The sequence below is a fragment of the Perna viridis genome, chromosome 4, assembly GCF_037379345.1.
Source record: "Perna viridis isolate PV_CMFRI_1.1 ecotype Kerala chromosome 4, ASM3737934v1, whole genome shotgun sequence".
Taxonomy (NCBI): Eukaryota; Metazoa; Mollusca; class Bivalvia; order Mytilida; family Mytilidae; genus Perna; species Perna viridis.
In genome coordinates this window covers 30,061,012-30,082,346 of record NC_142448.1, presented here as the reverse complement: position 1 = coordinate 30,082,346, position 21,335 = coordinate 30,061,012, and the positions used below count along the sequence as shown (strand labels likewise).

General features: G+C 31.7%; 1 protein-coding gene across 6 annotated transcripts in view; it reads right to left on the bottom strand.

Annotated features, from left to right (window-relative positions):
* The window catches only part of LOC148619687 (cadherin-23-like), a 185,604-nt gene that overhangs the window by 45,996 nt on the left and 118,273 nt on the right, over positions 1 to 21,335 (bottom strand). For all 6 annotated transcript variants that reach the window (XM_088579862.1, XM_088579858.1, XM_088579859.1 and 3 more), the window contains 16 exons: positions 20,667 to 20,918; positions 18,500 to 18,594; positions 17,296 to 17,458; positions 16,615 to 16,735; positions 14,560 to 14,678; positions 13,333 to 13,454; positions 12,780 to 12,952; positions 11,841 to 12,064; positions 10,866 to 11,052; positions 8,982 to 9,130; positions 7,294 to 8,556; positions 6,415 to 6,513; positions 4,870 to 5,013; positions 3,143 to 3,289; positions 1,943 to 2,059; positions 630 to 720 (listed from right to left, as the gene is read on the bottom strand). In XM_088579862.1, coding sequence (XP_088435988.1) covers positions 630 to 720; positions 1,943 to 2,059; positions 3,143 to 3,289; positions 4,870 to 5,013; positions 6,415 to 6,513; positions 7,294 to 8,556; positions 8,982 to 9,130; positions 10,866 to 11,052; positions 11,841 to 12,064; positions 12,780 to 12,952; positions 13,333 to 13,454; positions 14,560 to 14,678; positions 16,615 to 16,735; positions 17,296 to 17,458; positions 18,500 to 18,594; positions 20,667 to 20,918 — 3,466 coding nt within the window. The remainder of the gene's footprint in view (positions 1 to 629; positions 721 to 1,942; positions 2,060 to 3,142; positions 3,290 to 4,869; positions 5,014 to 6,414; positions 6,514 to 7,293; positions 8,557 to 8,981; positions 9,131 to 10,865; positions 11,053 to 11,840; positions 12,065 to 12,779; positions 12,953 to 13,332; positions 13,455 to 14,559; positions 14,679 to 16,614; positions 16,736 to 17,295; positions 17,459 to 18,499; positions 18,595 to 20,666; positions 20,919 to 21,335) is intronic.

The following is a 21,335-nucleotide window of genomic DNA, read 5'->3' as shown; positions in this document are numbered from 1 at the left end:
CACATAATAATTTTTGCCATTTAAAAGGTCAAGTCATTTTCAGTGCATTTTCTTGCTTGTGAAATAAGCGGAAACATAATTGCTCATGGAAAATATTGGTTTACAGCATGTTGCAATTCAAATACTTAAAAAGGGAAGAAACCATTGCAACTGGTACCTAGTAAAATAAACTTTTAAAAGACCTTAATGATCCATTAAAGTAATCGTATTTTCAAAATATATATATATATATATACAGAGAATCCTGTCTATACCAAACCCTGAATTATCTTAAAACCTGTCTAAACCAAGCCCATAATTATCCAATAACCTGCATAAACCAAATATTTCTTGAGGTTTCTTCAAACAAGTTTATATGCAGTTTGAACATGTTTCACCTGAACACCTGTTAAAATGGAGCCAATAATATAGTCTAAAAGGGTTAAAATAGGTTTCATTGTATTTCAACAAGCATGATTCAACTGACAATAGAATCTTCAACAAGCATGATTCAACTGACATCTCTATCAATCAACAACTTATTTATTTTTGATAAAATATCATACTGAGATAATTGCTGTCAAATTAACTTCTAAACTTGATCCTTTGCTTTCAAAAAGTAGAAAAAAAGATATAAATAGTGTCCTTGCCTCCCTCAAGTGAATAAGTTAGTTTCCCAGCATCCAATGCATCTTCATCATAGGCTTCCAGATACATGATACTGGTATGGGCAGGAAGCTCCTAAAAAATCATAATAAATCACACTGTGAGATTTCACAATTATGAATACTGCATCTCATCACTATTGTTCTAATGGATTCTATCTAATATAAATAAAATCAATACATGTGTATGTAATAAAAGTGAAGGGTAATAACAAAATTACTGAACTGATAAACTCTAAGCAAAGTCAGAAGACAGTGACTAAAATGGACGTCTGTATAACAAAGATGGAAGTCTGTAGAACAAAGTTGGCAAAACAGCCAAATGTGCCATATATGATAATCATATGGTGCTCGATTCATATGGCAATCATATGGTAATCATATAATCCTCATATTTTAATTTTGGCTTGAAAACATATGATAATCATATGATACACTCCTTGAGACCTTTAGGTTTCCTCATGCATGATACCCAAACGCACGCTAAACGCTCACCAAATGCACGATAAACAAAAGTCCTAGCGTGCATTTAAACGTATGATAAACAAACGGTCATATCATGCGTTTAAAACGGTGAAAAATAATAATATTAATAAATAATGAAGCAAGAAAAAATAGAAAATAAAGTTATTAAAATTATATGAATTAATAATAGCAAAAAAATATCAAAAAATAACAGTTGAATCATGGAAATAATCAAAGTACAAAAAAAAAACCAAACGCTTCTATAGTGCATTTAAATGAATGCTCATATCGTGCATTTAAACAAACGCTTCTATCGTGTGTTTAAACAAATTCTCATATCGTGCATTTAAACGAATACTTCTATCGTGCATTTAAACGAATGCAAAACGATGCGTAAATGCACGATAAACTTTGCACAAAAGCTAAAATGGGAAACGTAAACATTGCAAGGAGTGTAATCATTCAATTATCATATGTAAACCGAAACATGATTATCATACAGTGCTCAATTTATATGATAATCATATGATGCAAACCATATGATTGTGATGTGTGGCACATTTGTCTGTGAATATAAAGGCAAAAACAGGTAAATTAGAAACAACCACAATGGTCCTGACTTGGTACAGGCTTTCTGATGGGAATGATGGGTTAAACCAGGTTTTATCATGCTCATTACCTTCTGCTTCCTTTAAATTTAATCGTTTCTGATATATTACAACACAAACAGGCAGCATAAAATTGCTACGGGGTAAAGTTGGTAAAAATAGGATAATATTTTATCAATGAAACAATAATAAGAAAATGAAAAGAAACTAACAACCCAGGATTACCTCATAGGTAGTAGCAATATAGTAAGTGTCATTGAATTTTGGTAAATTATCATTGACATCATCTATGTAGACCTTTATTTCTCTACTGCTACTGTATCTTCCATCACTTACTTCTGCCTGTTAAAAAAATAATAACTAGAAAAATTAGGAGCAAAGCTACATCACTTGGTAATATAAACCATATAAAAAACTTATAAGTGATTTAAGGCATTCAGAAGGAATAACAAAATAGGAGGTACATAATGGCATCATGTTATAAAGAATCTGAGAAAGTGTCATCAAATTCCATTCAGTGGTTTCTGAGAAGTTGCAGATAAGACAAGGGTCCCCACTTGGTCGAATCAATGCCAAATTCCATGTTTTAAGGGGGATTAACTCTAAAATTAGAAATAAATGCATTTTTTCTCATTACAAAAAATCACTACAATTTTGAACATAATTAAACTAAGAAAACAAAAATAAAGTACATTTTTGTACAAATAACTTAATTTAAAAGAAATTATATTAACCCATGTACTGCAAGTGGACTAATTTAAGCAGAATTGTTACATTTTACTGTGATGGGTCGACTGACATCCTTTTTGATTGCCAGAAGTTGTTTTGACTTCTTCTACACAGGAATTCAAATTTCTTATGAAACTACCATATTTGAAAATGAACTTAAGGAGGTAGACCTAGAGTAAGGGACATTACTCATGAAATCAGTGGCACATGTATGTTTGTATCATATTCAATTTTCACCGAAGCCTCTCAAGTTTCCATTTGAAGCAGAATAAAATGAATCCAAGTTAATTATATGCTTACATCAGATTGATATAAAATGCTGAATACAAACGTTCCAATGATTTTTAAGAGTTATGTCCCTTACCCTAGGTCTACCTCCTTAAAGATCCCTTAGACAAGATCAAGATACACATGTACATGTAAACAGCACCATTCAATTTCACATCAAAATATTTGGCGAATCACAAACTTAACATCACTATAAAAATTTTTAAATTCTGGTAGTGAGAATTAAGGTCCTCATCATTTAAATTTTCATTAATCTTGGTAAACATCTACTTGATCACCATGAAACATACTGTAAACTGGTACTCCTAAAACTTCAAATAAATTATTCCTCCAAAGACAAATGGTAAACAGCAGATGAGTAAGTATCAACACAGGATCTGTATAACATATCTAACAATAAGAACCTACTGTTAATGAATACATCCCATGGAGATCTGCAGGCATAGTATCATAGTCCAGAGAGGACTTCAGCATTAGACATCCACCAGTTTGGTTATTATACCTTTCAATAGTAAACTTCCCATCAGAGTTGTCTTTAGTTATTGTAAAATTCAACTGTAAAAGATAAATATTTAAAGTACAGTACCTTAACCAATCTCTGCAGCTATGGGTAAGGTATTAACTTTTTCAGTGTACCAATTTTTCCTATTTTCGCGATGAACAGGCAAATGCAAATATAGTACCAGTGAAATTGATTTTATACTGCTACCATTCTATTTCAGGAGTCAAAATGCATTGACTGCATATTTATAAGTGATATACAGTCACTGACTGGATATAACCTAATATTGTGAATTTACAAATGTTACATTGTTTTGAAGTTGCCAGGATGTCCCCACTTCAAATTAAAAATTGTTTTTCATGCTTAAAGTCATTTTTCGTTTCAAACTTTGTTGCAATATAAAGACAATAACAGTGCACTGACTTGACAAAATTTTGATATATGAATCGGGCTCGAACTGGTGAAAATGCTCAGCAGAGCCTCACACTGTCCTGTGGTTCTAAGCCTCATCCGTGTATCGGTTTAATGTCAAGTCGGTGCACTGACTTGACAAAATTTTGATATATGAATCGGGCTCAAACTGGTGAAAATGCTCAGCAGAGCCTCACACTGTCCTGTGGTTCTAAGCCTCATCTGTGTATCAGTTTAATGTCAAGTCGGTGCACTGACTTGACAAAATTTTGATATATGAATCGGGCTCGAACTGGTGAAAATGCTCAGCAGAGCCTCACACTGTCCTGTGATTCTAAGCCTCATCCGTGTATCGGTTTAATGTCAAGTCGGTGCACTGACTTGACAATATTTTGATATATGAATCCGGCTCGAACTGGTGAAAATGCTCAGCAGAGCCTCACACTGTCCTGTGGTTCTAAGCCTCATCCGTGTATCGGTTTAATGTCAAGTCGGTGCACTGTTATTGTCAATTTTATGATTTGAAAAGCTTATCATTCTTTCAAACCGAAAGATTTGAGAACACTGAATAGGCTCACTTAAACACAAATATTAACAGAATATTTAGATCTGTCATTGGTCATTGATCAGTTACTGATCAGTCATAGATCAGCCAAAGCCATCCAGTTATATTAAATGACTCCTGATTAGATAATTTATTACACAGATAAGTTTGTTTCGTTTCTTTTTTTAAATACATATTTAAGGGAGCTAACATTATATAAGTCTTTAAACAAATTTGAGGCATATTTTATTTCCCTTAGTTTTCCTTTAACAAAATGAATCAACACTACAATTTGAGACGTGAGAATACTACAAACCTGATTTGTTGCACTGAAAAAAATTCAAAATTTAACATAATCATCACTGGTCATTTTACAAAACAAACTTCAGGCACCAATCATTAATCTATTACAGATCAAGCAATGACCATTTTCTGTGGGGTGGAGAGACCACGGATTTTTTTTTTTTTTGAGACAATCTTTTTCTTTTGTCTTTGCAAAAAACAATTTTTTTCTTCAAATATACGGTAAAAGTTAGTAAAAGCTGAGAGTAATTCACAATGCTGAAGACATATTATTATTTTCTCAATAATTTGGAAACAAACTTAAAAAAAAACTCCATAGCCTCACCCAGAAAATCAATGGGTTGCTCCCTAAATCTGTCAACATAAAAGACTAACCTTGGTATTTAAATCAGGATCCTCTACTGGTAAGGAAAAGAAGCAAGTGTTATTTGAATAATTCTCTGGAATATTTTGTGGAACATCATACTGAAAACCAAATCTTGGAGGATTGTCATTAATATCTACAACATCAATGGTAACCTAAAAAAAACATAGAAAACAATGTATTTGTTTCAATAGGAAGTCCAGGACGCAGTAATACAAATATTTGGTAATTTTATAGTACAGGTAAATATAATACATGTACATGTATCTAATTACAGAGTTTGATTTTTCTACAATTGTTCATATGAATTTAAAAATGTTGATGAGATTTTTATGATTTTCAGTTTTCATTAATTCCTTTATCTTTATATTATTTTATAGATAACATACTAATTTAGTTGCAATCCTCTAATTCATTTTTAAATTCAACAATTAAAAACAGCTGAAAAAATATAATAGGTAATAAGTTGATCTAAAAATCAAAAATCAAGGACCTAACAGATAAAAATCAGTTATTGTTATAAATAAGCACAAATATGAAAGCTCGTATCTTTCGTTTTGAATTTCATTGATTTAATGGTGCTTTTATACTGTTAAAAATGTGCATTTAATTCACATTCAATATGAGTTCTAATCCAGTTATACATTCAGAAGGAAAAATGAATTTCCAAATTCCAAATTTCAAAATAACGCGTTTTCATGAATTCACTTCACAATGTTTTAAAGATGCGAAATCAATAATTGGCATGAAATTCACATTAAAATGGCATCACTTTACTAATCCAATACAAGCATTCAATTTTTTAACATGTGTTTACGTAAAGAGAATTCAAATGGACATTTATGCAAATTCATATACGTATGAACATTATCAACATTTTCAATGGGAATCGGAGGATCAGATTGAACATGAATTATGTGAGAAGGTAACATTAATTAAAAAAAGGATGGTGTCTTTGTTTCAATAATGAATAGCTAACTTACTTGTACATTAGGGCAAATTGAAAACTAGAAAAACTGCAAGCAATGCTCACGAACTTGATACCCCACTCCCCCATTTGATAACATGCTTCTTTTGACCTCAATAGGGATTTGAAACAAGCACTAAAATAGGAGGTGCAAAATGGGACTATATAATAAGGATTCTGTGAAAGTTTCATTCAATTCCATTCAGTGGTATAGGAGGAGTAACATAAAAGAGAGGGTCTCCCCCTCATATCCCCATATTCACAAATGACAAAATTTTTTTTTGCTATGTGAAACTCCAAAATTGATTTGGATCAAAATATAAAACAGGAGGATGGGTCCCCCTGTGAAATGGAAGGAAAGAAGAATGGATGGACACCCGTATCACCATATACCACCAACTTTGCAAATGTGAGTATAATGAATGCTTTTTATTACATAAAATGGAGAAAACAAATAGACACAGAAAAATTATTGGAGCAAAAAAACATTCTGGCATAACTGATTTTATTGGACAGCAGTACAGGTTATAAAATCCACGTTCTACAACTTTATAATTTCATTAAAAACAATTATCATACACATACTAACCCTAGCATGACAGACACTGCCATTACTTGTTACAGTAACATAAACTTCATCTTTTGACTTTTTTTCCCTGTCCAGTGGTCCATTAGACATTATGAGTCCCTTCATTTAAAGAAAATACAGTTGTTATAATTAAACAAGAGTTTCAATAATTATTACATAAGGCTAATTTGCTTAAAGTAAATTTTATGTGACAAGAGTCTAGTACAGAGTTGTCCTTCACAAGATTTCTGGTTTTTACCATTTAAATAATTTTCAGTAAATAGATTTGACTGATTGATTACTGTTTAACATCTTAAGGCAGATATTTCATGCACCTGCTTTGTTCTAGTCTGACCTGCTGAGCTGGATATGATTCGGTGGAATGATTATAGACTAAATAGTTAAAAAAAAATGTAATTAAAAAAGAGATTGATTATTTCCTTCAAATATTACTATTTAAATTATAAAGAGTTGACTTAATAAAAACTATAACAAATTATAAATAATACATGGAGACAGATAAACTGTTGATGTATTTGAAATGTAGCATAATAATTATTGTCTACTATCACAACACCTAAAGCAGAAAACAGGTAACCAGTTTAAGGATGTTTCCTTATACATCCACTGATATTTAGGGTAAAATGGTGCAAGTAATCACATTTCTTACAGATTTTTAAATGAAGTTGCAGGATAAAAAATATGCATGTTTATTGCCTTAAAATGTATTGTGCTGAATATCCTAATTGCAAAACAGCCCGCACTGCCTAAAGCAGATTAAAGGTGCATTCTAATATGTTAAATTGATCAAGCATAAAACTGAGGGTTTTACCAAGAGATGACTGTTTCACACTCAGTAAAAATGACTTTTACATATTTTAAATCTTATCTTATACTTACAGTACGGTCTATTGTAAACCCAGTGGAGTTAGACAGACTGTAAGTAAGTTGATTGCTGGACACAGCATTCACCCTTGTAATTGTATGGGTGGTACTATTTTCCTTTACATGAACAGTAATAATGGCAGAAGTGATGACCAAACTAGGATTATTGGTCAGGTTAATATGTTTTGTATCAGTTAAATTGCCCTTATCCTTCACAATAACTGTAATTTGAAAGTTATCTCCTCTAAGATTTTGCTTTGCCCTAATACGGCCTGAATTTTCATCAATGATGAAGTTACTTGAATCTTTCAAGGAATAGAGCAGGTGATCTTTTCCATCTGGATCCTCAGCACTGACATCACCAACAATGTCATTTTTGTTAATTGGTGACCTTATGCATAATCCGTCCATCTTTTCTAGAAAATATGGTTTTTCATTAACATCTTCAACCTGAATATGGACATAGGTGGTTCCTGTTTTTGGATCATCAGCCCTATCAATGGCTAGTACTTCAAGTTCATAGGTTTTAGTTTTTTCGTAATCAAGACTTCCATTCAGAGTTATCTGTCCTGTTTTTTCATTCAAAATAAATTTCCCATCATATACCTGTTTTTGAACCAGTTTATAATAAACAGAGCCAGCTAAACCAGGGTCTTGGTCTGTTGCATTCACTATTGCAACATAAGTGTTCAAAGATTCATTTTCAAATAAACTTATTTGGCTCATTTTAGCAAATTTTGGAGGGAAATGATTTGTGATATCAATGAATACATCAACTTCTGTAGAGGCTGATTTAGGAGGCTGACCATGGTCCATCACCATGACAACAACCTTATAAGTTACATTAGCCTCAAATTGGTTTGTGCCCCTTCCGTCCATAACAAATAACTCCCCTGTTTGGCTATTGATCCAGAAATGATCATTATGAGGTAAGTAGTAGGTAAAACCAGAATTTGTTACATCTGCATCTGCAGCCTTAATAACCCCAACACTTCTGTTTCCCTGGGCATTGGCAGGTATTGAAAAAATCTTTAAATTTGCAGAAACAAATGAAGGTGGATTGTCATTTTCATCTTCTACATAAATTTCAACAACAGCATAATCAGTCCTTCTACCAGGATCAGAGACAGACACATTGACAAAATACATGTTCTGGCTCTCTGCATCTAATGTTAAATTGGTAACTAATACATCTCTTTGAAAATAAAACTCTGATGTATAATTAACTAAGCTATAACTCAATTTGTCCAATGGTGTATCAGGATCTGTTGCCACTACCTACAAAATATACTTAATTATCAATACAAAAAATATATGATCACAGATAAGTCTGTTGGTTTAACAGAATACAAGTTGAAAAATAAATAGCAGTGAATTTGAACTTATATCATAAAAAGAAAAAATAATTATCCACAAATTAAGTTAGTTTATAGTATGCTATGGCAGGATGATCAGTAATAGAAGTTTAAATTCAATTATCCAATGTATCAAAACTTCATTGCAGAAATGAATTATTAATCACAGCATTACTATATAGGAGGCCCCTAGAATCACAATCTAATCACCATTTTTTGCTAATTTAATCATATAATCATTACTTATTCTGGTATTATTTATTATTTATTTGTAGTATTTTCTGTATATGGACAAGTAATTAGATATTCAGAAAGGAGGCTTAAATATTTCTGACATCCCAAACTTACCCTGACTACATGCTGATCTCTGGACCCATTCTCCTTAACAGAAGCTGTATAAGTTTTCCATGTAAACTTTGGTGGTTTATTATCTTTATCTCTTACATTGATCCATATCATTGTCTGGCTTGAATGTGACACAAGTGAACCTGACATTTCTACAGGTTAAAATAAAATCATTCCTAAAAAACTGACTTCTTTATAAGAATAATCTAAATATACAACAAAACCTGTCTCTTAAATTAATTTTCTTTACATAAGATTATATACATTATACACATGTATGAATCCAGATGGGCCCAATACTACACCTGTAGTAAGTGGGAACCATAAGTTATTTTGTGCATAAGTTTTAATTGCTGAAATGCATTCAAGACACCCTCCCCCCCCCCACCCCACCCCCCAAAAAAAATATCCAAATGTTCTTAATGAAGTTCTAGGTTAGCGGAGAAATTAACAATCCAACACCTGTAAAAGTGCAAGATAGGAAAATTTAAGATTTCCCAAGCTCCCATGAGAAAAATGTCTAAGATTTCCCAAACTCCCATGAGAAAAGTGTCTAAGATTTCCCAAATTCCCATGAGAAAAGTGTCTAAGATATCCCAATCTCCCATGAGAAAAGTGTCTGAGATTTCCCAAACTCCCATGAGAAAAGCTGGTGTTTGATTCTTTTTCTCACTTCGAGTTGATTTTCTCATAAAATGTTTGAAATGAAATGACCTGCATTTAACAGCTAATAGTGACACGATCTTCTCTGGTTTCTATAATGAGAAAATATTTCTTCATTTCAATGTTTTTTCCATGTCACATAACTCATAAAGACATCCGTGCATGCCATTGTCTCAGGGAGATATTAAAGTTCTTGACAACCCTTTGACTGATATTGTCTTGAATGGAATAATCAGATAATACTCCACTCATGGAAAAGAAGACTTTTTAAACACTCATGTACAAAAAAGCAAGACCTTCAAAGGGAACATGTGTAATATCTAGTGAGTTCATATTGTAAGTGGAGATTTATTCAAAATGGATGCTTCAACTATATACATCCATGTAGTCCTGTCAAATAACCTAAAATCCTGGATCCACTTAGAATCAGTTCCAATATATAGGTCAGGAGTAAGAAAATGGAAGGACCTCAATAAGAGAAAATAAATAAATATGGTAGGACCAGGACAAATGTCAATGATATTTCAAAGGTCATGCATCCTGGACCTTGGACGAGTGCTCCGCACTTCATGAAACCTAAACTGCCCCAAAGATGCTTATTTGAAATGTCCTGGCCAAAAACTAAAATCAATTCTTATAATAAATTTACATGTCTTTGTGTTTGACTGATATTTCAGGATGAGAAAACTGAATCAATTAAACACATCCTGTATGGTACTAGTAGAACAAGGTAGAACACAGAAGCAATCGCCAATAGGAAGGCTTGTCACCCAACACATTATACTGAACAAGTGTCAATCTTTCACTTATATACTACACATTGTTCAAGTTTACCCCTTAACATGCAGCATGGTATAATATTTCAATTAAATTTCATTGTGAAAAAGGTGAAATCTGCTTTTTCTTTATTAAGCAATACTTAATCGAATGTGTTAATTTTATTTTCTCCCATGGTAGCGGTATCCTTTGTCATACATTTACATATTAATTCTTTTTATTAGTTAGTCATTAATTCAAAATCAAAAGAAAATGCAAAAATTCCATAGCAAAGGAAGATGGTTCTATGGACTCATCATGTCCAATTTAAATTTTGGTAAACCCTAAATAATTACTTGACTAAAATAAAAAGATATGATTTGGTATTAAGGAAAGGTGAGAAAAGAAAGGATGGATTTGATATCAACTTTCCAGCCGGTACAATAAAAAATTTAAAATATTACTCACCATCCTTTGCTTGTACCAGTAAAGTGTGAACTGGACTAACATCATAGTCTAAACAGTGACCAGTATTATTTATAGACAAAGCTCCAGTACTTTTGTCTATCTTGAAAATGTCATGGCAATCAGTGTCTCCACCAATAATATCATAGGTGAGGTATCCTAAGTTATCTTCATCTGATGCATTTATGACCTGAAATAAATATAACAACAGGGTTTGTAAGTCTCATAACCTTGCCCAAAGATTTCATGAGAATGAGTTCCTATCTCCGATTTGAAATCATTGGAAGTGTTTGTTTAAGAGTAAGACTGCAATCTCACCAATGAAAACCATGGAAATAAAATATGATGCTCAACTTTTTCTACACTTAAACTATATAATCTATATTATTATATAGATAGCAGTGACTTACCAAATGTTCCCAGTGTAATTTTTTTTTATATTTCACACTGTAAAATAAATTCGGTAATTTCACTCTTGCTCTTTCTCCCGCCAAAACGTCACAACACGAATATCAATTTGCCTTTGAGAAAATTAAAAACTTATGTTGAAATTAACAATTAGAAAGAGGGAATAACCAAAATATGATCACTCGTGCCAAAAATGTATATAGATTTAACTCGTGCACGGAACAAGTTCTGCACACTTGTTAAATCTAGGCGTTCTTCAGCATTTGTGATCATATTTTGGTTATTTTCTCTATCCAATTAATTATCCAATTATAATTTGGTAATAACACAAAACAGAAAATACTTATACCTGGAAGTAGTAAACAATAAACACAAATTGGTCTTTAGATTTAAGTGCTTTCCCTTTGGTATAAATTGTACTATGTGTTGTCTTTCAATTTATATGTGGCTGATTGGAAAGTTCTCTCATGGACATTTGCCACACTTCTTAACTCACTATACAAATGTTCTCATACATCAACCATCAATAAGTAGTGTTATTGTATAAAAATATCCAAAACCATTACTTACACCAGATGACTGTAGAGTAGCAGTCTCTTCCATATCAATATAATAAGTAGTATTGGTGAAGATTGGCTGGTTGTCATTGAGATTCCTTATACCCACAATAACTGAAGTGCTCGCATTGTGTTCTCCATCCAAGACAAGAACAGTAATATCATATCTTTTCTTTGTTTCATAGTCAAAAGACTTCTTAGATGTAATAGTGCCATTATCTTTGTCAACTGAAAAATCTGAAAAATAAATTCAAGGTGTATGTACATGCAGTGAAACTAAATTTTGGAGTTTTAGTTTTCATGGTATACTGTACAAGTCAGCCTACTAATATGGATTTGAAACAAAACATACGTAAGAAGAACAAAGTCAGGGAATTATGTTATCATTAAACACCCTGATGTCATTACATCACAGGCAATTTTTGTTCATGTTTAATTTATAATACTTTCATGATAATTTTCAATATTGAGTTTACAGTATTCATGAAGATTTACATGAATTTATGTTAAAATTTCCTTAATGTGAATTTCACATTAAATTAACACTGAATTCATATTAATCTACTTGGTTAACATTAATTTCATATCAAAATGTTAACATGAATATAACGTGAACAAAAATTAGATAACTATACAATTGCTATTAAAACCTCTACAACCAACTTTTGGTCCTTGGCTGTATCAGTATTTTGTACGTTAGCATTCCTAGAGGACAATCTATGAATTCAATCACCAGATAATTTATCAGAGAGAAAATTAAAACCTCCCTCTTCATTGTCCATTAACTACTTAAGAAAGTTAATCAAGTGATTTTTATTTTTACCCTGGGAAGCCCAACTCTATTCCTTGAACATCATCATTGTATTAGCTGTAGTTACACCAATTCTTTTTCAGTTGACAGATGGCAGCTACAACATGCATTTCATCTGTGAAATGTACATGTTTATCTTACCTAAACTTGTCACAGTGTACTTAAGTGTTGTCTGTGTATCTAAATCAGTGGCTTTGACCACACCTACAATGGTTCCTGATGGTTGGTTCTCAGACAGAGTAAAGTGATACTGACCATCAAACTGTGGTGGGTTATCATTAGTATCGTTCACATTGATGATGACTGTTGCGGATCTGAAAAGTAATTCAATGACCTCAACTTTCAGAATTTGATCTTAGTTTATTGTGTTTTTTTTTTGCATGTGTTACTTTTTTTGAATTTTAACTACTTTGCTTATATACATTCAAATTTACTATATTTTGGTAGCTCATTACTTTTTAAGATATATGCGAAAAGTGAAATAGCATGATAATGTTTATATTTCCTAAATACACAGCAACAAACACCAAGAAAAAATACGCTATGGAAATAGTTATAAATCTTAACAAAGTGAGCTAAAAGTACCACAGTATAAAAAAAACTAAATCAGTTTTCTAAAAAAGCTAAAATATTTAAGATCAATTTATCTTCCATATATTAACCCCCCCTCCAAAAAAAAAAATGCACTACGTACCCTGTAAGCTTTGGATTTCCATTATCAATAGCTTGAACAGATACAGTGTATTCTCTTTCACCTAATTCATAGTCTAAAGCTTTATCAACAATCACTTGTCCTGAACTATCAACTACAAAACGCTGCAAATACAACACTTCAATGACAGTTTAAGCAAAGTCTACAATAATAACTAAATACAGTCAAACATGTCATAGAGACAAACAGACCCTAGCAGCATAGAAACAAAGTGGCCCAGCACAATAGAAACAAACTGGCTCCAGCACCATAGAAACAAACTGGCCCAGTACAATAGATACAAACTGGCCAAGCATCATAGAAACAAACTGGTCCAACACCCTAAAGACAAACTGGCCCAGCACTATAGAAACAATCTGGCCCAGCACCATAGAAACAAACTAGCCAAGCACAATAGATACAAACTGGCCCAAGCACCATAGAAACAAACTGGCCTAGTACAATAGATACAAACTGGCCCAGCAACATAGATACTAACTGGCTGCAGCACTATAAAGACAGACTGGCCCAGCACCATAGAGATAAACTGGCCCCAGCACCATAGATACAATCTGGCCCAACACCACAAACCTTGACAAAATTACTGCAGTCTGAGAAAATTGTTTGTGAAGTCATTAATTTCAAAATCTTTGGATGGAGTTACCCTGGAAAGTAAGAGTATTCTTATAATAATTTAAGTATTTTTTGAGTTTTGTGACACTTAGGCCTGTTATCAACAGTAACCAGTGTCTGATTAGAGTATTCCTATGTAGTTCATTCTATGTAAAATTCACCTGTACCATCTGTTATATGTGACCACAATATTGCTCTCCACTGAAAGGTAAGTTATGACGGTTTGACTGAAAAAGGTAATTCTTTGATATAAGGTCAGTCTATATTTCTTTTTCACAAATATTCAAAATCTAGCATTATTTCAAGGATTAGTGCATGGTATTGCTTCAACAAAATAACATTTATGATTAAGATCATGATTTCAGTTAAATTTCTATTTAAAAGTTGACCAAATTTCTTTCATAAGTAAAGTTGAAATTTTAAACAAATTCTATATACATTGTTGTATTTGGAATTTAGAAAAAGATATTATTCTCAATAGAAATTTTCTTTTGAATCTGCTTGGCTTGCAGTGGAAGTAAAAACTAAATGTTTTATAAATTTCATGAACCATATGTTTCTTTGAAGTCGTCTTATCAAAGATGTACCAATACTAACATTGTCTAAGGATTTGTATGTGAGATTTCCATTTACACCAGTATCATTATCAGTGGCAGACAGCTTACAGTCTGGTACAGAGCCTATGGTATTCTCCCTTACTGTGCACTGGTAATAATCTAAAAAATTGGTAAATATCAGTACTGTACCATGTATACCGTTCATGGGGTACATATTTCAGTACTTTGTGTAGTTCTGTCAATTCTATATAAATATAATATTGAAAAAAAAGATGATACCCAGTACATTAACACTAAGCATATGTCCCATGTGAAATATGACAAAAATGAAGCCTTATTATAAGGATAATTACATCAGTTGAAAGTTTTTTTCTATATAGTTTTTAAGATATAATATTATGACTGAAAAATATTTTTGTCTTTCAAGGGCAATCAAATAAGGACTTGTCGTATATCTTCAACCCTGAATTTGTCACAAGGAAAATTTATAATTTGAATTTTTTTTCTATCTACTGTGAATGTACATTTTGTTTTATTGTTTGTGGGGTACCAATTTTTGCAGTTTTTGTGGGCTTGGAAAACCATGAAATTTGGTTCCCAATGAAAAGGAAATTTCCCATTCATTCAAATTCAAGAATCTATGAACTGATGTTTTTTCCCTTAACCACAAAAATTGGTACCAACTAACAAAAGTACTTCCATAGTATTAAGTTTTTCAAGATATTAGTGTTAGGTTTAGGTAAATGCTGAACAATTTCCTCCTTCCAAGGGAAAAAACTCTAATAAGGAGTTATCTTACAACTTATACTAAATTAAAACATTAGTGGTAGTAGTCAAACAATTTTATACTATTAAATCAGAAATTATTGAGTGCATTACTGACATTTTAATTCAAATCATGATTATATTTTTAGAACACATAAGAAAACTTTCATTTATTAAGCTGTATTATTAAATTTAGAACACTAAAAAATGAGTGTTTTATTTGTTTTAGATTAACTCTGTTTCTATTTTTAAAATTAGAAAAAAAACTTCAAAATTTTGTGATTTAATCCCTTTGTATTTTTTACAATACGACAAAAATCAACATCAACACCCCAATAATTTCCAAATTATCAATTATTACAAATCAAAAATGAATTAAGCATTACTGTTACTGACATGAATTGAATAGTGATATATTTGTCTGTGCTATGTGATATGATGTTCTGCTTGATACATATTCAGAGTTAATGAATGAATGAATGAATAAATCAATTAAATAGTGATGAATAAGCTATTAACAGTGAGTGAACTAAAGGTTCTAAAAAGCCTGAATTGCTCATCTGGTACCAAAAGCAACATTATATTTTTATAAATGCGACCACGTTTTTTTCTTGGATAAAAATCCCTAACGGTCATACCAAAGGAAAAATCATTTCAATTTTTGTTAGAGTTTGTCCAGTAACTTCTGAGGAGAAAATTTGTTGAAGCAAACTTTAAAAATAGCAAAAAGATGTTGAGGAACCACAATAACTCCAAGATGGCTTAACAGATTTATCACAAATAGATCTCATCATGCTGAACATTTTGTCAGAATTTGGCTAAACCAAACAGTTCTGGAGATATATATGCCAAAAATTTCTGTCTGACCCCTATGTTAAATTTTTAGTAATAATAGTTCGACCACTGATGGATCTCAGCATGCTTAACAATTTAACTCTGTCAGAAATTAAATAAACCTAATGGTTTTGGAGATAAAATGTGCAAAAACCTCGGTCTGACCACTATGTTCCATTTGAAGTAACGGCAGCAATGTATTTTGACAGATCAAAAATTCCCCAACAGTTCTATGCAGAACACCCTAATGGACATTTATACCATGTACTTTCAGAGGAGAAGATGTTTGAATAAATTGTTAACCACCATAACAGATGCCAAGTAATGCCTAAAAATGAACAAATAATTAAATGGAAAAAATGAATGAATGAAAGAAAGAAAGAAATTTGTGAAAATGAATTGTAAAGGAATAAAAAGGAGAATTTTGAATGGACAAATGAGAGAAAAAATTAAAATATAAGTTTGATATTGTCCTACAAGGTGAAGCATTTTGTACCTTTGTCAAACTTTGGTTTATTGTCATTCACATCAATAACACCAATCATTACTGTAGCAGTTGAAGTTCTAGCTGATTTGTCTGGTTCATTGTAAAATGGCTTTCCGTCTGTAGCTCCAATCTATTAATAAAAATTCTTTTATATCAGATTTTTTTCAGCTGGTTACTTTAGAATATAGCATGTTGTTTTTACAACACCTACTCCACAAATGAAACAATAACTCTAAATGACTCTTCTTGTGTTTATCAATGCCAATTCCTTTATTAAATTGCATTGGAACAAGATAGTAAAAGAAAATATTTCACAATAATTGTCAAAAGGCTTATATGTAATTTATGAATTTTCTATCTCTAAAATCTTTCCCAAAATGGTGTCCCTAACCTAATAATCTACTGTAAAATGAAACATATGAGAAGAGATGCTGAAAAATTAAGTTAGATTAATAAACTATAAAGCATTATACAACAAAATTGCATTACGCTAAGCTCTGGAAAGAGTTATCAAGGGAACCAAGGTTATAGCAGTAATCAAAAGAATGTAAACGAAAGAGGAAAGGAAAACTATGACATGTTGACCTAATCAGTTTTCATGGCACAGGTGAAACTGTATCATAAAGTGATGATTACTAACTTGCCAATTTACAATTTGTATATATATTTTTTTTTTACTTTATTGCTTACCACAAGCTTGTAATTGTTTACAGTTTCATAATCAAGTTTTTTGACCAGGTAAATATCTCCACTCAGTTCATCAATATGGAAATGTCCACCATCATTTCCACTCTGTATGCTATAGTGCACTGTATTAAACTCCTCTGTAGGGTCAATATCTATAGCTTGTATCCTGTAATGGATGTTGATAAAGGTCACATACTAGTATGAAAGGTAAAAGTAAGGTGTTTTTATTCTACAAAAATATTTGGTGGCTGTCTTACCCTTCTATGTAATAAGAAAAAAATATTTAAAAAAAATGTTAATACAAATTTTAAAGTCAATAAATTGTGACTGAGGGGACACATGCATGAAAAAGATAGGGAAATGTGAAGTAGTGATGCTAATGAAACTACATAACAGATGCAATTACATTCAAGTTCCTAATTCAATAATTTGTTTTTATCCGATTTTCTTTCATGCTTTCATCATTCCCACTTTGGAACATTCTGGAACTTCAATCAGTGTTATGTTAAGATTAAAACTACCTAATTAGTGATGACTTAAATTTTACCTGTAATTAACTAAAATGACATTGATTAATGATAGGGTTTCAGTTTTTCACACCTTTTTATTACCCAAGTTGACAAAGTGGCTGACAAGTTGGAGTTAATGAGGGTTATTCTCTAAGGTTTATTACCTAACGGACTAACTAGTCAGTTCGAGTGTTCGAGAAACTGAAGTTCGAGAAATCCAAGGTTATTTATATTGGTTATAAAGGAGAAAATTTTGGTACTTGGAATTGTGTTTGAGAAATCCCGGGTGTTTGAGCCATCTGAGTGCGAGCGAATGAAGTTCAACTGTAACCTGGAACAAGTGATTATTTTTTTTACTGACCTAAACAGAAAACTTAACATTAAAATCTTAATAAGAAATTTCAAAGTTAATTGACTGTGACTGCAGAGGCAAATGCCAAAAACAGATACAGAATTGTGATATAAAGATGCTAATAAAACTTCAAATCAAATAGACCTTGCACAAGTGGTTCATTTCAAACTGATCTAATCAGAATGCTTAACATGAAACTTCAAAGTCAATAGACCATGACTGCAGGAGCATATGAAACAGAGGCTTATTCAAATGAATAGCAAATATGATTGACCAAGCATAAGTGGTTCATTTTAAACTTATCTAATCAGAAACTACCATATTTGTTAAAATTTCAAAGGCATACCTTTTATCATTGACTTTTACTCCTTGTATAAAATCTTCTTTGATTTTGAATTTATAAGTTGTTTGATTAAACACTGGACTGTTGTCATTGACATCCTAAAGGATAATAATAATAACTAAATGTCAGATAACTGCATTGAAAGAGTAATCAAGGGAACCAAGGTTATAGCGGTAATCAAAGAGTAGTCAAGGGAACCATGGTTATAGCGGTAATCAGAGTAATCAAGGGAACCAAGGTTATAGCTGTAATCAAAGAGTAATCAAGAGAACCAAGGTTACAGCGGTAATCAAAAGAATGTAATCCAGGGACAAAGACCAGACATGAAAGAGTAATCTAGGGAACCAAGGTTATAGTGGTAATCAAAAGAATGTAATCCAGTCTGGACCAGACATGGAAAACAGACATACACAACAAAGAACACAAAGAAACTAAAATCATACATACAAAGTAACAATGATTTTAGAGTAATCAAGGGAACCAAGGTTATAGTGGTAATCAAAAGAATGCAGTCCAGGGAAAAAGACCAGACATGGAAAACAGACATACACAACAAAGAACATAAAGTAACTAAAATCATACATACAAAGTAACAAAAGTAAATGAGCAACTCGGACTCCACTAAAAACTGGGAGCATGGACCAGGTGCACCAGTAGAGTAAGCGTCCTCTGCTTTTCTAGAATCAAAATGTCAGACAACTGCATTGAAGAAATTAATAATGGTAACAATCTTCATAATGAAAGTTTGAAATGTACCATTGTAAAAGTTACTAAAACTCAGACGCAACCTAATTAAAATCAGACCTATCAATTGTTTACATTTAGTCACTGCATGTTGGATCTAACAACACTCCATTCTACTTTCTGTTCTGATGACCTTTCTCATCAGCTAATCAGAATTCATCTTTCATGATTTTAAAAGCATTATTCAAAGGGAAAACCCTGAGGATTCTGAAAAGGGTCATCTGAACATAAAGCAGAATGGAGTCATTGTTAGATCCTACATGCAGTGACTGAATGGAACAATTGATAATTTTAATTAGACATACCCAGACACTCACATATTCTTGACCAAGAAATTAAAGTTTCCTACTGTAGATCAACAGAACAAAGTCAGACAAAAAAAAAACACTGTCAGCAACAAACTTAATATTCCAGGTACTGATGCAAGTTCCCAGGAGCATGAATCATTCATTTTTGTGCCTTTCAAGGAAAATACCTCTAAGAAAAGTGTTCTATAACTTTGATCCTATGGACAATTTTATAGGCCTTATCATAGTTATCATTTCATCAACTGAAAATTTCTTACTATCTAAGTAAGTCCTGCAGCTTTTTCCCAAATTAAGATTTAATAGGCCTTATTATATATTGATCACTACATCAATCAATTTTTTTTTCTTTGATTATAGTTTTCAAAATATTGGCTAAAAACTGCAAAATGCCATTTCCCCTTTTAAAGGCAATAATTCAAACAAGAATTTTTTCTTTTGTAGTCCTCAATATAAGGATCATTTCAAACAACTGAAAGTTATTTTTTCTATCTGTTAAATTTTCATGAAATCAGCTATATTATCTTTAAAGGGCAAAAACTCTATCAAGAAGTTGTCCTATAATTTCAACCCAAATATAGGCCATTTCAACATTTTAAATATTCTTACTATCTATTATGGTATTCATGATATTAGCTAAAAACTGCAAAAAATGAAATTTTTCTCCTTTCAAGGGTAATATTACAAGATGTTATCCTACAACTTCAATTCATTTGGTAGAGCTTATCAAACCATAGTGGGAAGGACACCTTCATTTTGCTCTAGTAATTTTTGGGAAGTTACCTTGAAATAAGTGGCTTTACCCCTATGGTCTACAAATATACATAAAAGCTGTTTTTTAACACATCAAAAGCAATTTTTGTGCAGGACACCCTAAGGAATATTCATGCTAACTTTAATGAAAATTAGTCGTATAGTTTCAGAGAAGAAGTTTAAAGAAAAGTTTACAGACAATAACTATGAGCCTTTGGGCAAGGTGATCTAATAGAATCTACTTTTTAACCAAAATGCACTGAAAAACTTTGCAGCCCAAACCTATTACAGAGTAAGAAAAGAAGCTGATTGTTATAAAGATGAAACAATGAAAACATTCCATTGTTTTTGTTGTGTACTGTACTCACCTGAACAAAGATTTTAACATACTGATTTGCATCCTTCTGTGGTCCAGGACATTTAGAACTATTAAATCTTACATGGACTATATTAATTTCTTTAATTCCATTCTGGTCAATTTGGAATGGTTTGGTAGAATCAAACCACACATGATTAACATTAGAGCCAATTTTGCTAACATTAACTTTAATTCCTAAAGAAGTTCCATTGAAACTAAACCCATTGTGTCTATGGGCTTCAGTTGCATCACCATCAATTATCTGAAAAAAAAATTAGAAAAAGTTTTGAAAATCTAATTTCATGACGGACAATGAAAAATATTACCAGCAAAATTGCATCTTCCAACTTTCCTTTAACTTTATCAATCAAATCAAGAACAATAACTATTGCTAAGAGCCAATTTCAAAAACAATCTATAAATTTTATTTCAAAAGTGCAACATCCAAATGACAAACTAAGAGTGAGTATGTGATGTGTAACTTTTTCTGAACAAAAATTAAAAGTGAAATTTGTGGGTTTTTGACATGCACATATCACCTCCTGTCTGATTTTTTTTATAAAGACTACTACTTAAGTAGATTGTCAAACATATATCAATCATGATAGCTAGATTACAAAATATTTGAATTTTCAAATTTGAAATTTTATTCTTTTATTATTTCAAGTGAAGAACAAAT